Source organism: Coloeus monedula, assembly GCF_965178545.1.
Source record: "Coloeus monedula genome assembly, chromosome: 12".
NCBI lineage: Eukaryota > Metazoa > Chordata > Aves > Passeriformes > Corvidae > Coloeus > Coloeus monedula.
In genome coordinates this window covers 12,305,934-12,327,038 of record NC_138792.1, presented here as the reverse complement: position 1 = coordinate 12,327,038, position 21,105 = coordinate 12,305,934, and the positions used below count along the sequence as shown (strand labels likewise).

Genomic DNA, 21,105 nt, shown 5'->3' with positions numbered 1-21,105 from the left:
AATAATTGGAACTGTGATTCGTGGGTTCGTAGTGGGCTGCATTTGTTCATAAACAAATGTTATGCCAACAGCAAGAAGACCACGTGCTCAGGCAGGTCATGCTCCAAATGTGATGCCTCACGCCAAGAGGAGGGAGCCCAGCAGCTCAGGTTGTGCTTTGCAGTGTTCTGCTTGCGAGGTTGTCCAAAGAGCTTTCCAGAAACTCCCAGCTTTGAGAGAAATGACAAGGGGGGTTCTGGTATTTCTGTTGCCTGAAAGTAATAATTAGCAGGATTTAGTTTTAATTAACTGAGTGTCAGTAATGTTAAGAAAGTGCTCTTATGTGGAGATTAATGGTTATATTTCTTTGGAAAATAATTGCCTGTCTCTGTGCTGGAATTAGTGGTTTGTACCCAACCCATTGGGCAATTGCAGCTTGCTCCATTTCACAGAGAGTAGTTGCCAAGGCAGAATAGGGGAAATGGGCAGTGTTTTTATGGTTCCATGGTTATCCTATGACCTAAAGGTGTAATGGGAACTTCCATTAGGTGTTTAATTGTGATCTAACAAATTCATAGGTAGGATATACCTGGCAAAAACCTCCGTTCTTTTCTGGCCACAGATGTTGGTAAGGGTTTCACTGAGCCATACTTGTAATTTACATCATGAGATGATCATTATATTGAGTTTGTGTTTGTGTAAGTGCAAGAGTACAAGAGAGATTTCAACACGCTGCAAAGAGTGCCATGCACAGCCACAGCAGCAGCTGGGAAACAGGAGTCTGAGAAGAGGGAACCTAAACCAGGCTCATCACAGAGGGGAGAAAGCTGAGGGGGAACCTACTTGCAGCTTTCCACAGCAGGCAGTTCATAGAGACATAGGCTCTTTTCAGAGGTGTGGAGTGCAGGACAAGAGGCAGTGTAAGCAAGTTGCGGCAAGGGCAATTCCAATTTTGCTTAAGAAAAAATTATTTCCTAAGAACACTGTGCAGCCCTGGGGCAGGGCCTAGAAAGGAGGTGGATTTTCTGTTGTAGGAGATTATAAAATTTGGCTGGACAAGCCTTGCTCTAACTCAATTATGGCCTTGTTCTGAGCAGGGGATCAGATCAGAGCGTGTGTTGCTCTACTACATTCCTGTGGTGGGAAGCTCTACAAATGCCTTCAGTGCTTTAGGAATTGAAGAGAGACCACATCAGAGCCTAACAAGCCAGATGTTGAATGACATGAAAAAATATTGGAGCTATGGTTTGTGGTCTCATCCAGAGATACTTGCATGCATGGAGCACTTCTGTGTTGCTCTCACACTAGCTCCTCAGGATGCCAAAGTGGCACAGGAACAGCCAGCCTGGCATCCTGAGCATGACCTGGAGAGATTGGCCTTGTGCATGTCATGACTGAAATGCCCGTAAATGCAGATGAAACACTGTATACCATGTGCAGTGTGAGTTCAGTAAGGAAGAGTTAATTAGCCTTATCTACCGTGTTCTGTGTTTTCAGGTAAGTGGAGTGTTGGCTAAAAGGGTCATTCCTTGGCAAAGCCTGTATTTTTTGTATTACCTTCTAATTCGTTTTGTGTCAGGCAACCGCTTTTCCTTCTGAAGTCAAAGACTTGACGAAGAGAATCCGCACAGTGCTCATGGCTACTGCTCAAATGAAAGAACATGAAAAGGATCCAGAAATGTTGGTAGATCTCCAGTACAGTTTAGCCAAATCCTACGCAAGTACCCCAGAGCTCCGTAAAACGTGGCTGGACAGCATGGCCAAGATACACGTGAAGAACGGAGACTTCTCAGAGGTAATTTGTGCGATTAAAAACGTGGTGCGCAACAGGACAGATTTACAGATGACATTTTAATAATTTTCCTTTGTGCTTTGCAGGCAGCCATGTGTTATGTTCACGTAGCAGCCCTTGTTGCAGAGTTCCTGCACAGGAAGAGTAAGTGTCCGCTGTTTGGGAGGCACAAGGAAGATGATGGTGGGGCTTGGGGGTGTCAGAATCTTTTTGAAGACAAGCCTCTCTTAATTTGGTAAATTATTATTTTATAAACAAGCTAAAAAGGGAAAAAAAATATTGCAGTGTATTAAGCTAGAAGATCATGAGTATTTTTTAAGAAATTACTCCAGTTGTTCATACCTGTTTACTTAGACAGCTATGCTATCATGGTGCTGAGTGAAATAAGAACTGACACATCATGTCTTGGTTTAAATGTTCACTTGTGTTTTACATCAGGAAATGTGTTCAGAGAGGAAGGCCGTGTTAAAAACTGAATCAATATGATCATCATAGTTATTACTATAGGCAGTACAGAAAACTATATAATAAAGCAGTCAAAATTCAATCAAAAAATGAGACTGTAGCCTGACCATACATATATGCAAAGAACAATCAGAAAAAAAGGAGAGTTTTGTGGCTTAGTGCAAAACAGGAAGGAAGGACAGACCTGTGTGTTCTTAAGTTACACAACATTGCAGGTTTTCTTTTCAATACCTGTTTCACAGTTGATATATTGACCTCATTTCTCAGTTCCATGTAAGGGAGTAATTGTTGAAGTGGACCCTTAACATTTCAGAAAGTTAAGGCTGCATAAAAGCTGATTACTTGCACTGCCTTGCTTGGAAAGTTCTTCAGTGCCCTGCTCAGGAGGCTTGGAGTCCCTCCAAATTCTGTACTTTGTCTTGACAAAGTGGAAAAATTCAGGGCTTGTTCTTGTGATACATATGCACATTTCACGTGGCTGCAGAGAGGAGGGTATTGAAAGTTCTCAATGTTTTATTTGTACACAAAGGCTGCTTACCACAACTAGTGGTAAAGGAGAACTCCTAAAAGGGAAGAGGAACAAGTCCAAAGGAATATTAAATGAAGTTTGAACACTGAGTTATTTCTGTCACTGGCATTCTTTACATCTACAGAGGCTGGAATGGTTCACTGAAGGCTGAACTACCCAAAGTTTTGGGAGACATAACTGTGCTTCCTTGCTAGGAGTGTGCAATGCTGTCTGCTTACCACCCAGCTCTCCAGCAATAGCTGGATAGGGGTAGAATTACTTTTATTCCTTGGTAGTTGGTGCTCTGTTTTGGATTCAGTGTTAGAGTAATGCTGACAACGCACTGCTGGTTTGGTTGTTGCTCAGTAGTGCTTACTCTGAGTCAAGGACCTCTCAGTGTCTCATGCGGTGCCAGTGAGGAGCTGCACAAAAACCTGGGAAGGAGAATAGTTGGGGCAGCTGACCTGAACTGGCCAAAGGGATATTTCACATCTCAGAATGTCATGCCCAATATATTAACTAGGGGAGTTACCTGGAAAGGGGGCTGGTCTGGCAATGGGTTTGGCATTGGTCAGTGGGTGATGAGCAACTGTGTTGTGCATCATTAGATTTTCTTGAGGTTTATATCTCTCTATCTATTTTTATTATTATTATTATCATAGTTTACTTTGTTTCAGTTATTAAACTGTTCTTATTTCAACCCATGGGTTTTACTTTTTTTCCCTGATGCTCCTCCTCATCCCAGCAGGGTTAAGTGGGGCAGTGAGAGAGTTGTTGAGCAGTACTGACTTGTCAGCTCAGGTTAAAGTACAGCAGCACGACACATTTGAGATAATTCCACTAATCCATTTGCTTTTGTCTGCTGCAGAACTCTTTCCCAGTGGATGCACTGCCTTCAGGAAAATCACTCCCAACATTGATGAAGAAGGTGCAATGAAAGAAGATGGTGGGATGATGGATGTACATTACAGTGAGGTGAGGTCCTGTACTGTAGATACAGGATATTTGATATCTGATTAGGATTTAGTTTTGGACTTTGTTCATGTGAGCTCTAACAAATTGCAGTTGTGCACTGCTATCTGTAAACAAGACTGTTTGTTCCGCTGCAATTTCCCAAGAGAAATCTGCTCTGAAGAATTTTCTGTGTATGATTCAGACAGGTAAAACTGATGTAAGTTCTTGGTTCCTACGAAGGGCTTTTCTAGCACTGAGACTGAAAAAGCTGCACCACAACCTTTGCCTGCTGTGTTATGCAAATGCTAATGCTACCAGCACAGGGCAGCACAGCCAGGTGTGGTATTTCCAAGGAGGGACAGAATGAAGTCAAGCTCTGCAAAGGAGAGGTCATCTTAGGGTCCTCTGGCATTAGGGCTGTGCTGCAGGACACCCATGTTAACAGAACAATCCAGAAACCATAGCAAGGCATTGGGGAAGTGGGTAGATCCACCCATGAATCATAAAGTCTCATAAGTACTTCTGCACCATTGGGTCAGCCACGTGGCTGAGCGAGGTGGCCCTGCAGCCCAGCTGCCCATTCATCAAGACTTGAGGATCCTTGGCACCACAGCCCACTGCTATTGCACGCATGTTCATTGGACGTGTTTCTTAGATGCACACCTCTGACCTCCAGTGCTGTCATGTCCATATGCTCCCAGAGGTTTTGCGGTTTCCTGGGGAAGTAACTAAATAACCAGGACATACTTGCTGGCTACTATGCTAATGATTTATGAATATGTAATGAACTTTTGAAAAATAACTTGTCCTTTTTCTTCTTCTTCCCTCTTCCCCTCCCCAAAATTTAGAATGCCTTTAGAAAGGCCAGGAATACACAGGGTTTAAACTTATGTAACTGTGATTACTTATTCTGGGATCTGATAAAAGTATCTGAAGTTAAAATGGTTTTATCTTGTAAGTTCGAGTGTTATTAACACCACCCATTTGGTTGCTCTCATAGGAAGTCCTGGTGGAGCTGCTGGAGCAGTGTGTAGATGGCCTGTGGAAAGCAGAGCGTTATGAAACAATTTCTGAAGTTTCCAAACTGATCATTCCTATTTATGAAAAGCGGCATGAATTTGAGGTGGGTATTTTGAACTCGTTTGCATAGAGCAGGTGATTTTCTAATCAGTCTAATCTAGACTGCTAAGAAAAAAACAGGGGGCTTTTTTATTTTTGAAGTTACAAATTACTGAATTGGTATCAGTAAAGCACACACTGTGCTTCATTGTTGGTTTTTAAATAAATTAGTGAAAGCAATGATCTGAAAGGTAATTATCAAAGCTAATGACATGGATGACTCATGTTTAGTGAATAATTACCACTGTCCTTCCTGTAAAATAGAACTGTTGTCATTCCATATGCTCATCAAAGCTAGATTCTTTTTGAGACCTGAGGTTTTCAAGGGTTAAAAACAGAATGAGAACAGTTCAAAGAAAAGACTAGATCTGTGGGTAATTCAGTGGCAAGTGGAGAGGAAGGAAGGAAGGAAGCTGTTCTCAGCCTTGCTCCTTCCCACCACCTGCTGTGGCCTGTGCTTCAGCTTAATACTGGTCCCCTTTCCCTCCCTCTGCCATGACAGAATATCTGGCCATATAACTGAAGCTGGGGGAAGCCTTGCCTCAATCTATTTTTTTCATTGTAAAGCTGTTTTTAATTAAAAAAATATTGCCAGTTGCTCTGTCTGTGAAGGCTCAGTCAGGAAACACGCTGAGACAGTGCACTCAGCCTTCTCTCCAAGGGTAGTGGTGTTACTGCAGTCTCTGTTACCCTGCAGACCTGACACTAAGCATGTACTTAAAACCAGGTTTTTCAAACAAGAGTGCATGAGTTCAACCTCTTTAGAAATTAAGGTTTCGATTCTCCAGAGGATTGTGTTCAGATATCTTAGTAGCTTCTGGTGTTAGCTGGAATGTCCTGTGTGCAAAATCCTGCTTTCATCATAATGTCAAAATCTGATTTCCAGAAACTCACCCAGCTGTACAGAACACTCCATGGAGCATATTCTAAGATACTGGAAGTAATGCACTCAAGGAAGAGGCTTCTTGGAACCTTTTTCAGAGTGGCCTTTTATGGACAAGTAAGCATATACACTGGCTTGCCAGCAACCCCTCACCAGGCAATCTGGCCCCAAAAGCTGCTGCTCTGTCAGACCTGGAGCTGAAAAGCTCCTCTGGTGCAGCCAACCAGTGTGTCTATGTGAATGTTTTGGTGTTGCACACTGGGGATGAGGGTTTGTGTCTGTCTCTAGGGGCACTTGATTTATTACAAAGTTTATGATTCTGCTGGTAGGCTTTTCCTAAAACAACTCAGCAGTTAGGAAATGGCTTAGTGGGTTCAGAAAACACCGAAGGGTTTTTTGTAATTACAGTTACTGTAGGTTACACAGACACAATTTAGTGTGTATAGTATATAACCAATAACAGTATATAACCATAGTAGTCTGTTACAGTAGTAGTAACAGACTTTTTTCTACAGAAAATTGGTGCTCCCTTCTAGGTATTATCAGAGTAAAAGGTTATGAGAGAAGCTGGAGGCAAAATATCTATCAGTGTTGGTTACACACATGTAGAGATAGGTAGTATTTTTGTTAGCTGAGGTAACTGGAAAACGGAATAAAATCTGGGGCTCGGAGTCCCAGGAAGCAGCATGATCTTATCATATCTCGTGAAGTCTTCTGAGCTTAAAAGCAGTTGTGGTTTTATTTTTTCTCTCCACCTATAGCAGTTAATCTAATAAAGTGTGATACCCTCATGTCCTTTCTGTCTCTGAGCAACCTGCTTCTGCTTGTGGACTCATAACCATGGGGGAGGTGCAGGACCCCTCTTTAGAAAACACCATGTAAATTATATTAGCCTTGCCTTTTTTCATTCTTTCTTTTAGAGGAGATGATGAATACCCCTGAAATCATCATGAGTTTGTACCTTTGAATGCCACTGTCACTACACACACAACATATCCGAGCACTGACTGTTGCTGCAGAAAACATGCATTTTATATTTACTGTCATCTTCTCTGTAACTTTGAATCTGTAAAAAGTAAATAAGTTTAGCAACAGATAAAAGGAAACAACTGCTAGCTTAGTTTTCCAGAAGCTGTGGAAATAACTGGATCAGCCCTTAAAATTAGGCTGTGTAGCATCCTGGCAACCAGTACTTGATCCAGTTTTGCACTTTAAAGCTTTTCTGGGTTTATATTCCAGCTACATGCAGATAGCTTAATGCTGTGTCAGAAATTATAACTGGAACAGCTCACCAAAGCATGAAGTTCCCATGCTGTTTCCATTATAGGCAAGATCGGTGATGCAAGCACAGCCTTTGATGCAATTTTATCTCTATTTACAGTAAATACACCAGATCCCACTTCCCTGAATACAAGAGGAATTAAAGCACAGGAAACCCATTTCTTTTTTTATTGCTTAAAGTCTCTCTCAGCCTACACAAATTCCTTAATTTCAGACTGTTCCTGTGGCTCTGCTGTCAGGGCTTTCTCAACTTACGTATCTTTTTGTTCCTTCTCTATACCTTGTTTGTGTATTATTTTCTCCTGCCTGTCTCTTTCCAACCTTCCAGAAGTTCAAATGCTGGCCAAACCGTCTTCCACATTGTTTAGATTTCTCACTGGTCGTCCTCAAGTAATGACGTGTTGTGTTTGTGTTGGTTGGAGAATTTTTTTTTTTTAGACCATTCTTGAAGGAATCTATTAAACAGGCAAAGTTCAGTGATACTTTGTGAGCCATAGCCTTCCAAACCTTTTTGGCTTTCTGAAATGTTAGTAGAAACTTGATTTCCAAGTAGCAAATCTAAGATAAAAGTTTTCCAAATGAAGAAACACAGCTATTCCTCACTGCTTTCTTTTGTGGTTAATGCCAGACATTCTTTGAGGAAGAAGATGGGAAGGAATACATCTATAAGGAACCTAAACTGACAGGCCTCTCGGAGATCTCCTTCAGACTTCTTAAACTTTATGGAGAAAAATTTGGGTCAGAGACTGTAAAGATTATCCAGGATTCTAATAAGGTAGAGTTAAACTGCATGCTTTGTGGAGCTGAAAGAAGATGGCAAAGCATCCCTTCCTTCTGCCAGTGGGAGGGGAAGAATGAGCCCTCTCATCCACCTTCTTACAAACACCCTGCTTCCAATTGCCCCTGGCATTCTCATGCTCCTGTGTGTGGACATGTTGCACAGCTTGACAAGTGTTGATGTTGCTCTGGCTCCCAGGTGTGAACTATGAGTGGGAAATTGCAATCCCCATCGCACTGAGCCTTGTTGAAGGCATTAGAAACCAGCAAAGAGCATCAGGTGACTGGAAGCAGAGCTACTTCTCGTTGCTTTGACGCTGCAAGTCTAAAAGAAAATCTCTTTGGGCCTTGCAGCCTTAGCTCCTTCCTTTTCATATGGAGTACTTATTTATGCTTCCTGCAAGGGTTGTTCATATCCTTAGGCTGCAGTGGGATTTATCTGGGTTACCAAAGACAGTGCTGGTGATCCCGAAGCTGGTTTAGTGCAGGCTTGTAGATTTGCTTGCCCCAGCACTGTATGAGCACTGGATCACGGTCTGGAAACTTTGTGGTCATATTAGAAGGGCTAAGTAGCCCAGGCCTGTGCTGCATCAATGGATATGGGGATGTGACTGCCTGCTGCAGGAACAGCTTGTTTGGCACCAGGTGATACATTTCTTGTGCCATGCCTCCTTGTCTTATCTGCTGGTGGATGGTCTAGACATCCCAGCTCAGGGCAAATTGAGCATTTGGTGTGTCACTGGCCTTCATGCAATGAGGCAAGGTCAGCAGGGAATTAGTGTAAATCAGATCCCAGTGGATAGATTAGCCAATTGTAACTTACTAACCTTTGCTCCTCCTGTGAGTAACCCTCTTATTTCATAGGTCAGCATTAAAGACCTTGATCCCAAGTATGCCCATATTCAAGTGACTTACGTGAAGCCCTACTTTGAAGACAAAGAAATGTCTGAAAGACAAACTGAATTTGAAAGAAATCATAATATCAATAGATTTGTATTTGAAACTCCTTTCACTTTATCTGGAAAAAAGCATGGCAGTGTGGAAGAACAATGTAAAAAAAGGACCATTCTAACTAGTAAGTACAAATTTCTGAGCATGAGACAGTATCAGTAACTATTAGGAGACTATTATAGCTCATGAAAATACTCCAGAAGTGTCACAAATTCTCTCATCTTAAACAGAATTGTGAGACAATATCTGGTTGGGAGGCAGAATTTACATTGTGTTTTTATGTGCATATTTTTAGAGATTAAAAAATCGTGCTGGTAAATTATAGCCTTGTTTGGGATTTCACATCCCCAGGGGCAAGAATCTGCTTGTATATGTTCTATGAAGAGTACGACTGTGTGCTGCATGACTTTTCAATCTGTACATTTCTTTTGCTGTTTCTGCTAGCTTTGAACTCCTTTCCATACGTAAAGAAGAGAATTCCGGTCAATTATGAACATCAGGTTAATTTAAAACCAATTGATGTTGCTACTGATGAAATAAAGGACAAGACAGCAGAGCTGCAGAAACTCTGCAGCTCTGCTGGTGATGTTGACATGATCCAGCTGCAGCTCAAACTGCAGGGCTGTGTTTCTGTGCAGGTCAGTCTGTTTGATGTCTGTTCAGAATTGCATTTACATACACAACTCAGAGTGAGGCATTGTCACAACACAACACATTTACTTTCCAGAAATCATTAACTACCCAGGCTTCGGGGCTGCAGCCACCAGCCTCCAGCACAGCTTCCCTGTCATGTTCAGTGCTACAGAAGTGGGTGGCTTGTGGGAATAAATGTTTTCTCCAGTGGTGTTTACAGTGTCAAGTCCAAGTGTAATTGCACATTAATTAGCCATAAGTAACTGCTGAAATATACTTAAGTCTTGAAGATTGTACTGTAAGAATCAGGCACAAACAGCCTTTTTGGAAGCCTGGATTCTCAGTCTGGATAACTGACCTTAGGACTCAGACCATGTTTATTTTCCACATGGAAATAAGGGAAAAATATGAGGAAACAAACTTAATCTCTCTTTCTATCTCCATTTAGCTTTTCATCTTAAAAACATAGATGGAAAAACAAATACTCAACTTTTGAAACTTCAGGTGCCTCTGGTGACATTAGTAATGCAGAGTTGATGGCATTGAAATAGAAATAGTATGCTGATCTTGGGTGGGGCTTTTAAAAAATTATTATTATTTCTTTCACAAGTGCCTTGAGCATCTCAGCAGGAGTTCTAGCATAAATGATTTCTTCTTTCATTCTAGGTTAATGCTGGTCCTTTGGCCTATGCCAGAGCTTTCCTAAGTGACAGCCAGTCCAGCAAATATCCTGCTAAGAAGGTGAATGAGTTAAAAGAAATGTTCAGGTAGGATTTCTGATGTAGTAAAAACTAGCAGCTGGCTGGAAGATGGTACCTGCTTTGATTATATTTTTGTCTGTCTCCAAACTCAGCAGATGCTGGATGCTTAGATATGTCTTATAAAGTCTCATGGGGTTATAGGTGCTCACACATGAAAAAAGCCAATGAAATTATATTTATCAAGAGTTCCCAAGTCCAGGGCTGTGCTCTCCCTGGGGAGATTTGCTTGAACACTTGCTTCAACAGTTTGTGTGGAAATTTGAGATTATCACATGAAGTATGTTTGAAAACCAGAGATCTGACAGTCCTGTATTCAGGGGTCTTTGATAATGTGCATTGTTTGCCAGTTTTGCCCAGGGGATTTTTTGCTAGCTAATGACGAACTTGAAATATTTTAAAGCAGATCCTTTCCCAGTTTATGGAAGAGCACTGTTCTTGTTTCTGTTGCTAGTTTTTGAAACTGTGTGACTTGCACAGGTGTTTTTCTAATTTCTGTCCCTTAGGGTAAGTTTTACCTCCCACTTGAAATCGTGTCCCCCAGTTTATGATTAGGCAACTTGTGTTTTACCTCAGGATGATGAGTCTTTGCCACACTCTTTTCTGGACTTCTCAGGTGCAACCAGTTATCCACCAGCCCCTGCATTTGTTACTCTGTGCTGATGACTTCCATTTCACCTATTTCTCCATTCTCATTGTATGGAGAAAGCATCATTTGGGCTAATCTCATTCTCCTTCCATGTATCAAGTAACTTGGATCAGGGAGTAATCCCTGAAAACATGCCATGCATGGTTTTACTTTCTAGCCTTGCAGTGCAAACACAATCTCCATTTCAGTTGTGAATGCATTTTCATTGAGTTTTATAAAAAAGGAAAATATGTGTGTTAAATGAAACAACAATGAATAACAGACCCAAGAAAGAGCATTATAGCTCCCCATGGTGTGAACTTCCTTCAGGAGGGTGTCTGCTGTTAGGAGCCTGACCTCTCACAGCCCTGCTGTGTCACATGCACCCAGCTCTGGCCAGCCCTGCAGGACTGGCTGTCCCATCTACTGAGGATCCAGGCTCTCAAAGGAGCTCCAGCAGAAAGCCCAATACCTGTGTTTCAGTCCCTCTCCATTCCCTGATTTACTGTGCCAGGGATAATCCTGGAATATGACTTGCCCCAAACACTAAAGAAAAGGAGGTGGGAAATACTGAGATTTGCATGTCTGTTCAGTTGCTTGCTTTGGTAGAAGGCTGGACTGTTGTAATGCCCCAGTTTCATTCCTTTCCTCCCCAGGAAGTTTATCCAAGCCTGTGGAATTGCTCTGGAGCTCAATGAGCGTCTCATTAAGGAGGATCAAGTGGAGTACCATGAAGGGTTGAAATCAAACTTTCGGGATATGGTGAAAGAGCTTTCTGACATCATCCATGAACAGGCATGTACTGCATGGTGGGAGCCCACAGAAGTGGCTCTGTGTGCTTGAAAACTGACTAAGCTGAAAACTGGCTGGGAACTAACTGAAAATGTGATCACTCCTCGTGTTCTGTAGCTAAATATAAAAGGGCAAGTAAGCAAACATGAAAATTAAGCAGTATATTTGGTGGATTCCTAAAACTTCTTTCTGTTGACTGAAAGACTCGGCCTGATGTTGGTATTCAGAGTGCTGCAGGGTGGAGTGTTCAGTGACACACCACTGCCTGCTGTGGTCATCAGAAATCCTGTGCCACGTTTTGTGTCATGTCTGCAAATCATAAAGAGGTCACAGGTCAAAGTTCTCTGGCAACATTTCCATTTCCTCAGTTATATCCAGATTATGGGGGGTTTTTTAATATGTTAGTTTTCCTTACGTATGTTTTCTTATAATTTTTGCCTAATGCCAACATGCCATTTATATGCACTGTTAAAGTTCATGCTAATTTATTTGATCTGTGTTTTTATGTTTTCTTGGATCTTTCTAGGAAAACACATTTGAATAGTAGCATCATAGAGGTGAGAGATTCAAAGAGCAGTTGTACTTCTACCTAATATCATGCTGTGAAATTAGATGAGAACTGGCTTTCTGAAGTAATTTCCATACCTCTGCTCTTTCATTTTGACATTAATGACAAAAGAAAGCTTGTTGTAGATTTATAGCATCAAGGATATAAAATCAGCAGTACAGATTGCATTGGGGTTCACAGAACTTGAAATTTAGAAGAATGTTTTCAGGATCTCCCAGTTAGTCAATTTACTGACAATGTGTGACTGTGAATTAAAGTAACATGTTAACTCACTAAAAATGGATAGGCAAATTCCACAGTCAGTTGAGTAGTTGCTCACACTAATTGAAAAATTTGCAAGTGGCAAAATAATACAACTGCACCAGGCTGCTGTTTGCAAATAAGGTTAATTTACAATAAAATAATGCTTGTGGGAATCAGAGTCTTGTTGTGGAAGAGTACAATATCATTTCAGGGAAACAGTCTCATGATGGGATGATTTTTGTTGTAGGAGTGTAAGGGTGCATCTGTTTGAGAGTGACTGCTGCGTTCCTGTTTCTTTTGTTAGATTCCCTTTCTATTCCGCTCATGGCCACCATTTTTTTAGTTTGCAAACTGTTGATGTTGCATATATGCCATACTGGTTTTTTCATTGCCACTACCTGCATACTCCACTACTGAACTTTGCTCAGAGAGGCTTGTTCATAAGAACTGCCACCTGCTTACTCTAAGCTGTTTGCCAGTGCCAAGACATCTAATTTGCATGCAGCTGCTGGAACTTCTGTGGCTTTTGAATTTTGCAATAGTCAAATCAAAAACAAATCACTCAGTCCTGCACTGTCACAGTACAATAGTTAAGATTATTTTAGAACAAAGAAGCATTGTTAAAACACACTCCCTGTTACCTCAATGGATTTATCCACTGCTGTGTTGTCTTTGGTTAAGGGGCAAAATATGACTGCAATGTCCAGTGAAGGGCTCCCTGGGAAGGATATACTTTTCACTTTCTTGTTGTAATAGCTCAAAAGGCAGCTTAAAAGACTATGTTTGTGAACACTGTTTTTCATAGTTGCACAACATTATGTACAACAGCTGACTTGAACTTTGCATTGCCATCAAATGACCTAATATCTAACAAATTCAACCTATTGGAATGAGTTTTCTTATTTTGCAACATTACTCAGTTAAACATAAAAAGTGTAGTGCATTAACTTAGGTTTTCATTGCAAGTAACATATGCTTTTCTAAATATTATCAGTGTCCCAAAGCAACACAGGCAGTGCCCTTCGTTTGAGATGCAGGGGCAGATGGGAATCACTGGGTCAGCCTATGACCTTATTTACAGATCTTTTAAGCTAAAATGTAAAGACAAAAAATTGATAAATGGGAGCTGAACAGGTCCAGGAAGTTTCAGAGACTGGCAGAAAGCTGGATGTCCAGAAGCTGTTTATGATGGCCAGTGATCTCAGTTTCACTAATGCAAGTTAAAGGTAACTAACTTGACTGGTGAACCACATGGTGAAAACAAATACACAGTCAGCTCTGCCAGTCCAGTTGGATCGTGCACTGTCAGAGTGTCCTTCAGGCTACAAAGTACAAAATTTGGACACAGATCTCACAGTCTGTGGGATTTAGCTGCACCTACTCCCCATGCTTACAAAAAAACCTATTAGAATTCTGTTACTGCTAAGACATAATAAAAAACTGTTGTACAGAGAACTATTTCTTTCCTACAGTGCATAGCTGTAGCTAAAAGTGATCCAGTAATACACAGAATAGTGTGTGATATATTAATGCTACAGAAATTGCTAAACTACTCTTCTTTCTTATTTCTTTGTTATGCTGCCTTTGTGAAACAGCTTTGAAGACAAGGTTGGAAATCTCTTTTGCATACCTTTTTAAGCAGCTTGATTATCATAATGAAGTGAAACCTGTATTGAATTTGTGATTGTTTTGCTTTGTTTAGATCTATCATGAAGACACAATGCATTCAGCATGGATGCAGGACTCTCTTCATGTCTTCTGTGCGATCAGTGGAACCTCTAGTGATGGAAGTTACTGCTCACTCAGACCCACTGCTGACATATAAACGTATCAGTCATATTTTACAGAGCCTTCTCAGGAATTCTTGGAACTGTACAAAGGATGTTTAAAATAATCCATGATGAGCAAAGATTCAATTTTGTGGTGGTTTGGTTTGGCTTGGGGTTTTTTTTTCCACAAAAAAAAGTTGCCATGCTTTCAAACAGAGTGCTTGCTTACTTTGCTGAGCAACATTGAAAGTGCCTGGGCATTGCATCACTGTGCTTCTTTTCTGCTATTTTTTTTAAGCTAAATGAATAGCAGGATGTGGAAAGGCAGTTATCTAAATATGTATTGAATTGCTGAACTATGAATCGAAACAATAACATACTATGTAAAGTTGTACAATGGAATATAGTAAAATGTCAAACTACTTTGTATATATAAGGAGTATAGAGTATATAAAATTTACCATTATATCATATTTGCTGCTAAAAGATTTGTTGGACAGAAGACATGAAGAAGAAATTGTAGTCCCTGGTAAGAGACCTTTCTCTTCTACAAAGTGACTTGGGTCCAGATACCCCTATTGCACTCAATGAGAGTAAACTTGCCCTAGTCTGGAATAACTAAAACCTAAGTCAGAAATTAAAATTTTCATACATCCTCAGAGCAGATATTTCTAAAGTAATCTCCATGAAAGTTGATCTTACTGTAGCTGATTCTAGTTTTGGGTAGTCTTTCACAGCTGCAGGAGAGAATAGATTGTACTCACTGAGGTCAAACCTGAGAGATGTGTCATTTGATACAAGGTTTCATGCTTGCCACTCATGGTCTCGCACAAATATAAACTCTGAGAACAGCCTAAATTGAGTTGGAAATTATAAGGTGCTTTAACAGCTTTCAGAAAAAAATCTAATAATTGGAGAGATGTGGTTTAAAAAATTACAGCCCATCAAAATAACTTATACAAAATTGAGGGATTTGTTAGCACCACAAGTCACGCATGTTCCCTCCTGTTAAGCAGATCTGTTCTCTGAAAGCTCATTGGTTTTGTTTCATAGGTGGTTGGAGAAAATGTATTTTCCAGAATTCTTTTATTCCTTCTTCCTCTTCCCAAAGCTTTCATACATTCTCTGTCTCTTTTTTAATAATACACTTCAGATTCAGGAAGAAGAGAACAGTTCAGTAATTCTTTTATCCAGTGACATTTTTAACATCCGTGTTTTTCAAAATCCTATCAATTGTAAATATGATTCCAGTAGTTCATATGGGAAGGGTGGGAGTTTTAAGGATATGTAACAAAATGCCATAATAAAAGGACTCCAGCTGGGTTTTTAGCTTGGCTGTAGTGTCTATAAAATGTTAAGCTTCTCAATCTTTGTGACAAAAATTATCTTTGAATAGTAACTGGACCTCATTTCAAAATGTTTATTATGCATGATTCTAAATACCTACAATTATTCGTATTCTGAGAAAATAATGTTGTGATCCATAAATTCACCCATTAGCTGTTTCAAGCAAAATACAGATGTGCCTATAGCAAACCAGCCACATTTCTGCTTCTATGTGCTTTTGTGCCAAACGGGCTCTAAATTTAGCACAAACAGAGGAGGAGAGACTAGTGTGTGTAAATATGGTTAGCACCTTCCTGATTGTTCTGTTTCAACAAATAATATTTAAAAGCATATAGTGACAGTTTTCCAAATTGCTTTACTAAAAAGTGCGAAGCTCATTAATAGTCAATCCAATACAAGATACTTTTGGAGCTACTTGACCTGTAAATATCAGTAGTAAAGGCATATCTTGACTACAGTCAGCAATGATGAGATATGGACATCCCAAAGCTCTTGCACCATAGCTCTTTCAAATACTACAGGTAACCTAATAGTTTTCCTGGATTTGCAGGGAGATCCTTATGCATGTTTTTTGATATCTTTAATGTTCTGAGATAATATTGTTGTCTGAATTTTTGATTTCTATTCCTTATTTTTACTGGAATTCCAGTGAAATTCTTACTTGTATATTCAGATGTCTTTAATGGTCCAAGATGAATTTTCGTCTGAACTTCTCAAGCTGTTGATAGTGGAGTTGTCCTGTCATTTCACTGTCATATACTGGAAAGCTGTCACGGTAATTTGGCCAAAAAAGAAGTGCTTAATACCAGTCCAATTAGAATATATACAGTCACTGCATTTCAGAATATACAGTTTAATGAATTACAAAAACGATACACCCTAAGGATTTGCCTTCTGTCCTCCTAAATAATTTTTCTTTATTTTCTACAGAAAAATCTCCTTTTTAGATAGGTTATAAAAAGACTGGTAACAAACCAGCTTGTTTTTCCTTTATGTATTCACCGATCTAGAAAGGATGAGGAATGGCCATTATTTTACAGCTGGTTTTAGACAGTGGTGCCAAGAAGATGGTCACATTTTCTCTATCCTTTTCTTACGTAATTGTCCCAGTTTAAAGAAATCCTCCAGATGTTTTCTTATTTATGGCTGAAAGAGCTTAACTCGCAGGTATATCTGGAGAGCGTACTATATATGTGCCTGTTTTATGTAGCTGATACTCACATTGGGTACATCCTATTTGCTACTTTTTTGAGAAGAATAGAAATGTCTCTAGTTCATTAACATTTTTTATTTTCTTATATTGCCTGAGGAAAGGCAGGATTTTTTTAGTCTTGAAAATTTAGTGGAACGTATTTCAAATTACATCCTGGCACACACTCTTGCTATGTCTCTGTTTGGATACATTACATATTTTATCTGAGTGCCTCTAATTATTTTTGCTGCAAAACTGCTGTGTAACACATCAAGTCTTCAGAATGGATGTATTGATAATTTCGCATAAAAGGAAAAGAAATGGGATGAATGGGATGTGAGGATTAAGAGGAGTTCGCTACTCTCAGTATCAGGGTTGGTTTGGATAACGGTAGGTGTCAGAGCCAGATGGTTTGCAAATAGGACACACAAAGCAACGAAGGGTCTGCCAGTATTTTATGTACAAAAATTTGCTTTTAGAGATTCAGAGAGTAAGAAAAGTGTAAACATTTTCTCTCTTTGACCTACTGCTTTTCTCTCTGCAGAGGGATTAGAAAGTATTTTAAGAAAAATAACCTCAGAGCTCCATTCCCTTCCCCCAAAAAAACCTGAAATGAAGAACTTACTGCAGTGAAGGATGTATTTTTACATATTATTTGGTGTTCTAAACTTCTTCTGATATCAGGACTTTTCATGAGATGGGCCAGCAAACAAAAAAGCATGGATGAGAGAATACCTGTAGTGTGTAACATGTTTGGTTTTGTTCCAGAAGACCGTTGAATGTACACAAGACAGTATATAGAATAAGGCTTTACATAAACATAATACCTTTGTCTCAAAGTAGGTAAAATATGTTTGTTTTCCCTTTCTAAAGAGACAGAATCCCATGAACTCCACATTATGATTTGAATAACTTGGCCCAAAAGAACTGGAGAAGAACGTAAGTGGAAATTATGGACTCAAAAATTTAATAGAAATTAAACTACATCTTACTCGATTTACCCACTTGAGGAGAGTAGCACGTGTTGATGTTCACTGAGCTGAGTTCGCTAAATAAACAAGGGGTTTTTACTGTGTTGAGGAACACTGTGTACAGCTAATTCTATGCAACCAGAGTGTAGTACTTAAATAGTATGCTTGGGCCAAGCAGTGGCAAACCAATTGTGATACGCACATAATATTTCAGGTATTTTGGATGTAATTTACTCCCTTTTCATGTAAATCTAACACCTGCTGCTACATAATCATAACAGGAGTGCTTTTATCCTGCATGTTGTACCTACATATGTTGTATGAGCCCTGTTTAAACTTGTGTGTGTGAAAGAACAGCACCTCCCATATGCCTCAGTTCTTAACTGATGTACTGGACACAGAGGATGAACAGAGCTGCTCAAGATCTTCCTGAGACCAGCTATCCTATACTGCTCTTTTTACTTTCTTTTTCTTGAATAATGAATGATTTTTACAAGAAGCCAGGGGAAAAAATTGCATTGCAGTCAAGTTCAGAGTTTATTCCAGGTCAAAATAAAAGACTACAAAACCAGGAAAAGTAAGTGTTGCAAGAAACATGTTTTTGCCTAGGGCTTTTTAAATTTTCTCCTCATTTCACAGAACAGGGTGAGTGATCAGAAGCTAATACCAGTGTAAGATTCATGGTACTAAACCCTAGTGCACTAAACTATCACATATACTCCCTCTAAAGAAGATTACCATAATAAATCTTCAAACACAGAAGTACACCAAGTGAAATGGTGAACACTAAATTATTCAGCAACAAATGGAGGATGTTGACTTAGAAATCCTAAAGGAGCATAAGCACCGCAGCATCCAGCTCAGGGAAATCCCAAAAACATGATTCATCGGGAAAACAGAGACAGTCATACACACAAATTTATCAATAGAAACAAGATGTGAATCACAAGTAAGGAAATATCGCAGTAGATCACCTCACTTTCCTAAAGCATATCCAGTAAGTTTGTGGTTGGGTTTTTGCTCTGTTCTGGAGTTACAATTTTCAAACCAAGACTTTTGCTCTTTGAGGATGTATTTATTGTTGCTCTTCAACTAACTCAACTTACATGGTGGGGAGACTAATGTATATGCCCAGGCAGTTGTACCAGCTCTTACATGATGGTTACATGTAAGTCAGGTATAATTATTATTTACCTTGCCAGAAGATAAAGTACAAACTGCTTTTTCTACTTCTGTCTTCTGAGGCTTCTGTATGGGGCTCTTGCAAGCCTTGGCCAAACAGCTGTAAAACCAGGCTTGTGCCCTGCCTCGCTTGGTGGGTAAAGGAGTAAACTTGCCAAATAAATAGGTGAATTAAATAGATCTTGGTACTTCAGGAACAGTGAGCAGAAAAGTTGATGCATGGGCTTGTAATAGAATTTATCAGAGGCACAAACATGCCTGGTTCCATGTCCACCCAAAAGTGCTCTTCAAAGAAGGTGGGTTTTATTCCACATAGTTTCTGATTTCCAGGGGCTTGGGCAGCAGTTCAGAGAGAGTTTGAAGAGTTCATGTCTGTTGTGAACATGTATCACAAAATTCTAGATGTCCCTAAAGAACATTGAATAAAGAAGATGACAAAGGTTGAAAAGGGAGAAGTCACATGAGTCAGACTGGGGTTTTTTCAACACAGTTTTGGATTTTTGTGCCTTAGATCCAACTGTATTCTATTTGAACCCTTTTTTGAACTGACCCCAGCCATCTTCTGAAGAGCCTGTAATTATGTCAGTTGAGACCTAAAGTATTGACAGAAGCTGGTGCAAAATCAGAAAGGAGGAATCTCAACATTGATGTGGAGCAAGTTCTGGTCCCAAAAGGGACAGTTCCCCATAGCCCTGTGCTACTAATAATCATTGCCTCTTGCTGGACGTAGTAATTGTGCAGGCACACCAGGCATTGGCACCATTTGTTAATCTGATTAGGGATGTGCACAGGAAAAAATCGTTGGATTTTTGTTTCATTGCATCTGCAAACTCACTGCATGGCCCCACAATCACTGGCTTTGGTTACGTGGGTGGAAAAGGCAGGAACACACAGCCAAAGGCAGGTCAGTAACATGATTGTAAATCAGTTTATACCAAGCATGAAGCCATAGCCCAGCTATGTGTTCAACAGATCATTTGAAAGATACCTCAGGTGTGTCTATACGAGTCTCAGTCACTACTGCGCAGGTGCATTGGCTCACAAGAACATGAACGAGCATGAGATTTACAACAGAAAGATGCAGGACAGGACTTGGTGAGATTGAGAAATGGGAAGTCTCTGGTAGGTGGCAGGGATCAAAGGCTCTGGCAGCAGTTGTGATTGCTGTGAATCGGGATGGGAATATGACAACGAGCTGAGCATTCGGGGAGAAGGAGGAGAGAGAGGGGGAAAAATGTTTCAGCTGCCGACAATGTTGATGGGCAGGCAGCCAAAAGCAGTGAACGATTTTATATGTGTTTGGCACTGCCTCTCCTGGGAAGAGTTGACAAAACAGAAAGAAGGAAAGAAAACAGCAGCAAGGAAACTGAAAGCAAGTGAGGCGTTGTATGGATCAGCTCTGCTATATAAACGTCCTCACTAGCAGGCGTAGTCCACGCTTGCTCTAAGTAGTTGCACAATCTGATCTCTGTCACACAGCTTAAATGTTCCACATCCTGGAACTTTAAACCACATTTTTATTTGATTATAATTGCAGGTCCTTGGGCACTTTCTAACAGCAACTAGAAGTCCTCTTATTTCACAGGGAAACAAACAGGCAGAAAAGCAAAAAAGCCCAATATTAACACAGGATATTCCCCACCCTGTCATAAAAAGATCCACTTCCCTTTTTCTAGAATGAGTGTCTAAAAAGCAGATGAACTCTTGCAAAACTCCTTGAGGAGCTGAGTAAATACTGAAACATTCTGTTGGCTTAGGAATAAGTTAATTTTAGTAAGAAATTTTGGGTTGCCTTGAAACTCAGCCAAGTTTCCTCCCTGCTGGATCTACACTATTTTTAGAATACCTGTATTTGGGTGGTAACTATGACCAAGCTTGCTAGCCACCACAAAATTCTAGTTCAGAAGGAAAAGCCTTATCCCAAATATTTTATTCTCCTGAAATTTATCAAAATAGAACTTACGTCCTATTCCCAATTCTGTGAAAATTTTGGAAAACTTGCTGCATCACACCCATAAATGTGAGAGCAAAATTCCAAGTGACCATATTGTATTTGGAAGGGGCTGAAGCAGAGGGCGTTTGGGGAAGTTTGTAGAAAGCAGATCTGCAAAAACAAAAAAAAAAAAAAAAGAAGAGGAACAAAAATATGCATTTTTAGCACAGATGAGAACTGTAGAAATTGGCTGAATTTTCAGGAGGGACTTCAAAAAGCGGCATTCTGCCAGGGGGTGAATCCAGTTCTCTGGACATCCAGAGAACTGCTTGGGGATGCGCTAACGTAGCTGCTTTCGTGGGAGAGGATATGAACCATAC

At 40.1% G+C, this 21,105-nt stretch overlaps 1 protein-coding gene across 1 annotated transcript in view; it reads left to right on the top strand.

Moving 5' to 3' along the window:
- Nucleotides 1-16,226, top strand: part of DOCK11 (dedicator of cytokinesis 11) — a 78,777-nt gene extending 62,551 nt beyond the window's left edge. The window contains 11 exon segments of the mRNA XM_082289470.1: nucleotides 1,559-1,774; nucleotides 1,858-1,915; nucleotides 3,613-3,719; nucleotides 4,699-4,821; nucleotides 5,704-5,817; nucleotides 7,610-7,756; nucleotides 8,623-8,833; nucleotides 9,154-9,347; nucleotides 10,009-10,109; nucleotides 11,385-11,523; nucleotides 14,034-16,226. Of these exon segments, the coding sequence (XP_082145596.1) occupies nucleotides 1,559-1,774; nucleotides 1,858-1,915; nucleotides 3,613-3,719; nucleotides 4,699-4,821; nucleotides 5,704-5,817; nucleotides 7,610-7,756; nucleotides 8,623-8,833; nucleotides 9,154-9,347; nucleotides 10,009-10,109; nucleotides 11,385-11,523; nucleotides 14,034-14,156 (1,533 nt within the window). The 3' untranslated portion in view covers nucleotides 14,157-16,226.
- Nucleotides 16,227-21,105: the final 4,879 nt, after the last annotated feature.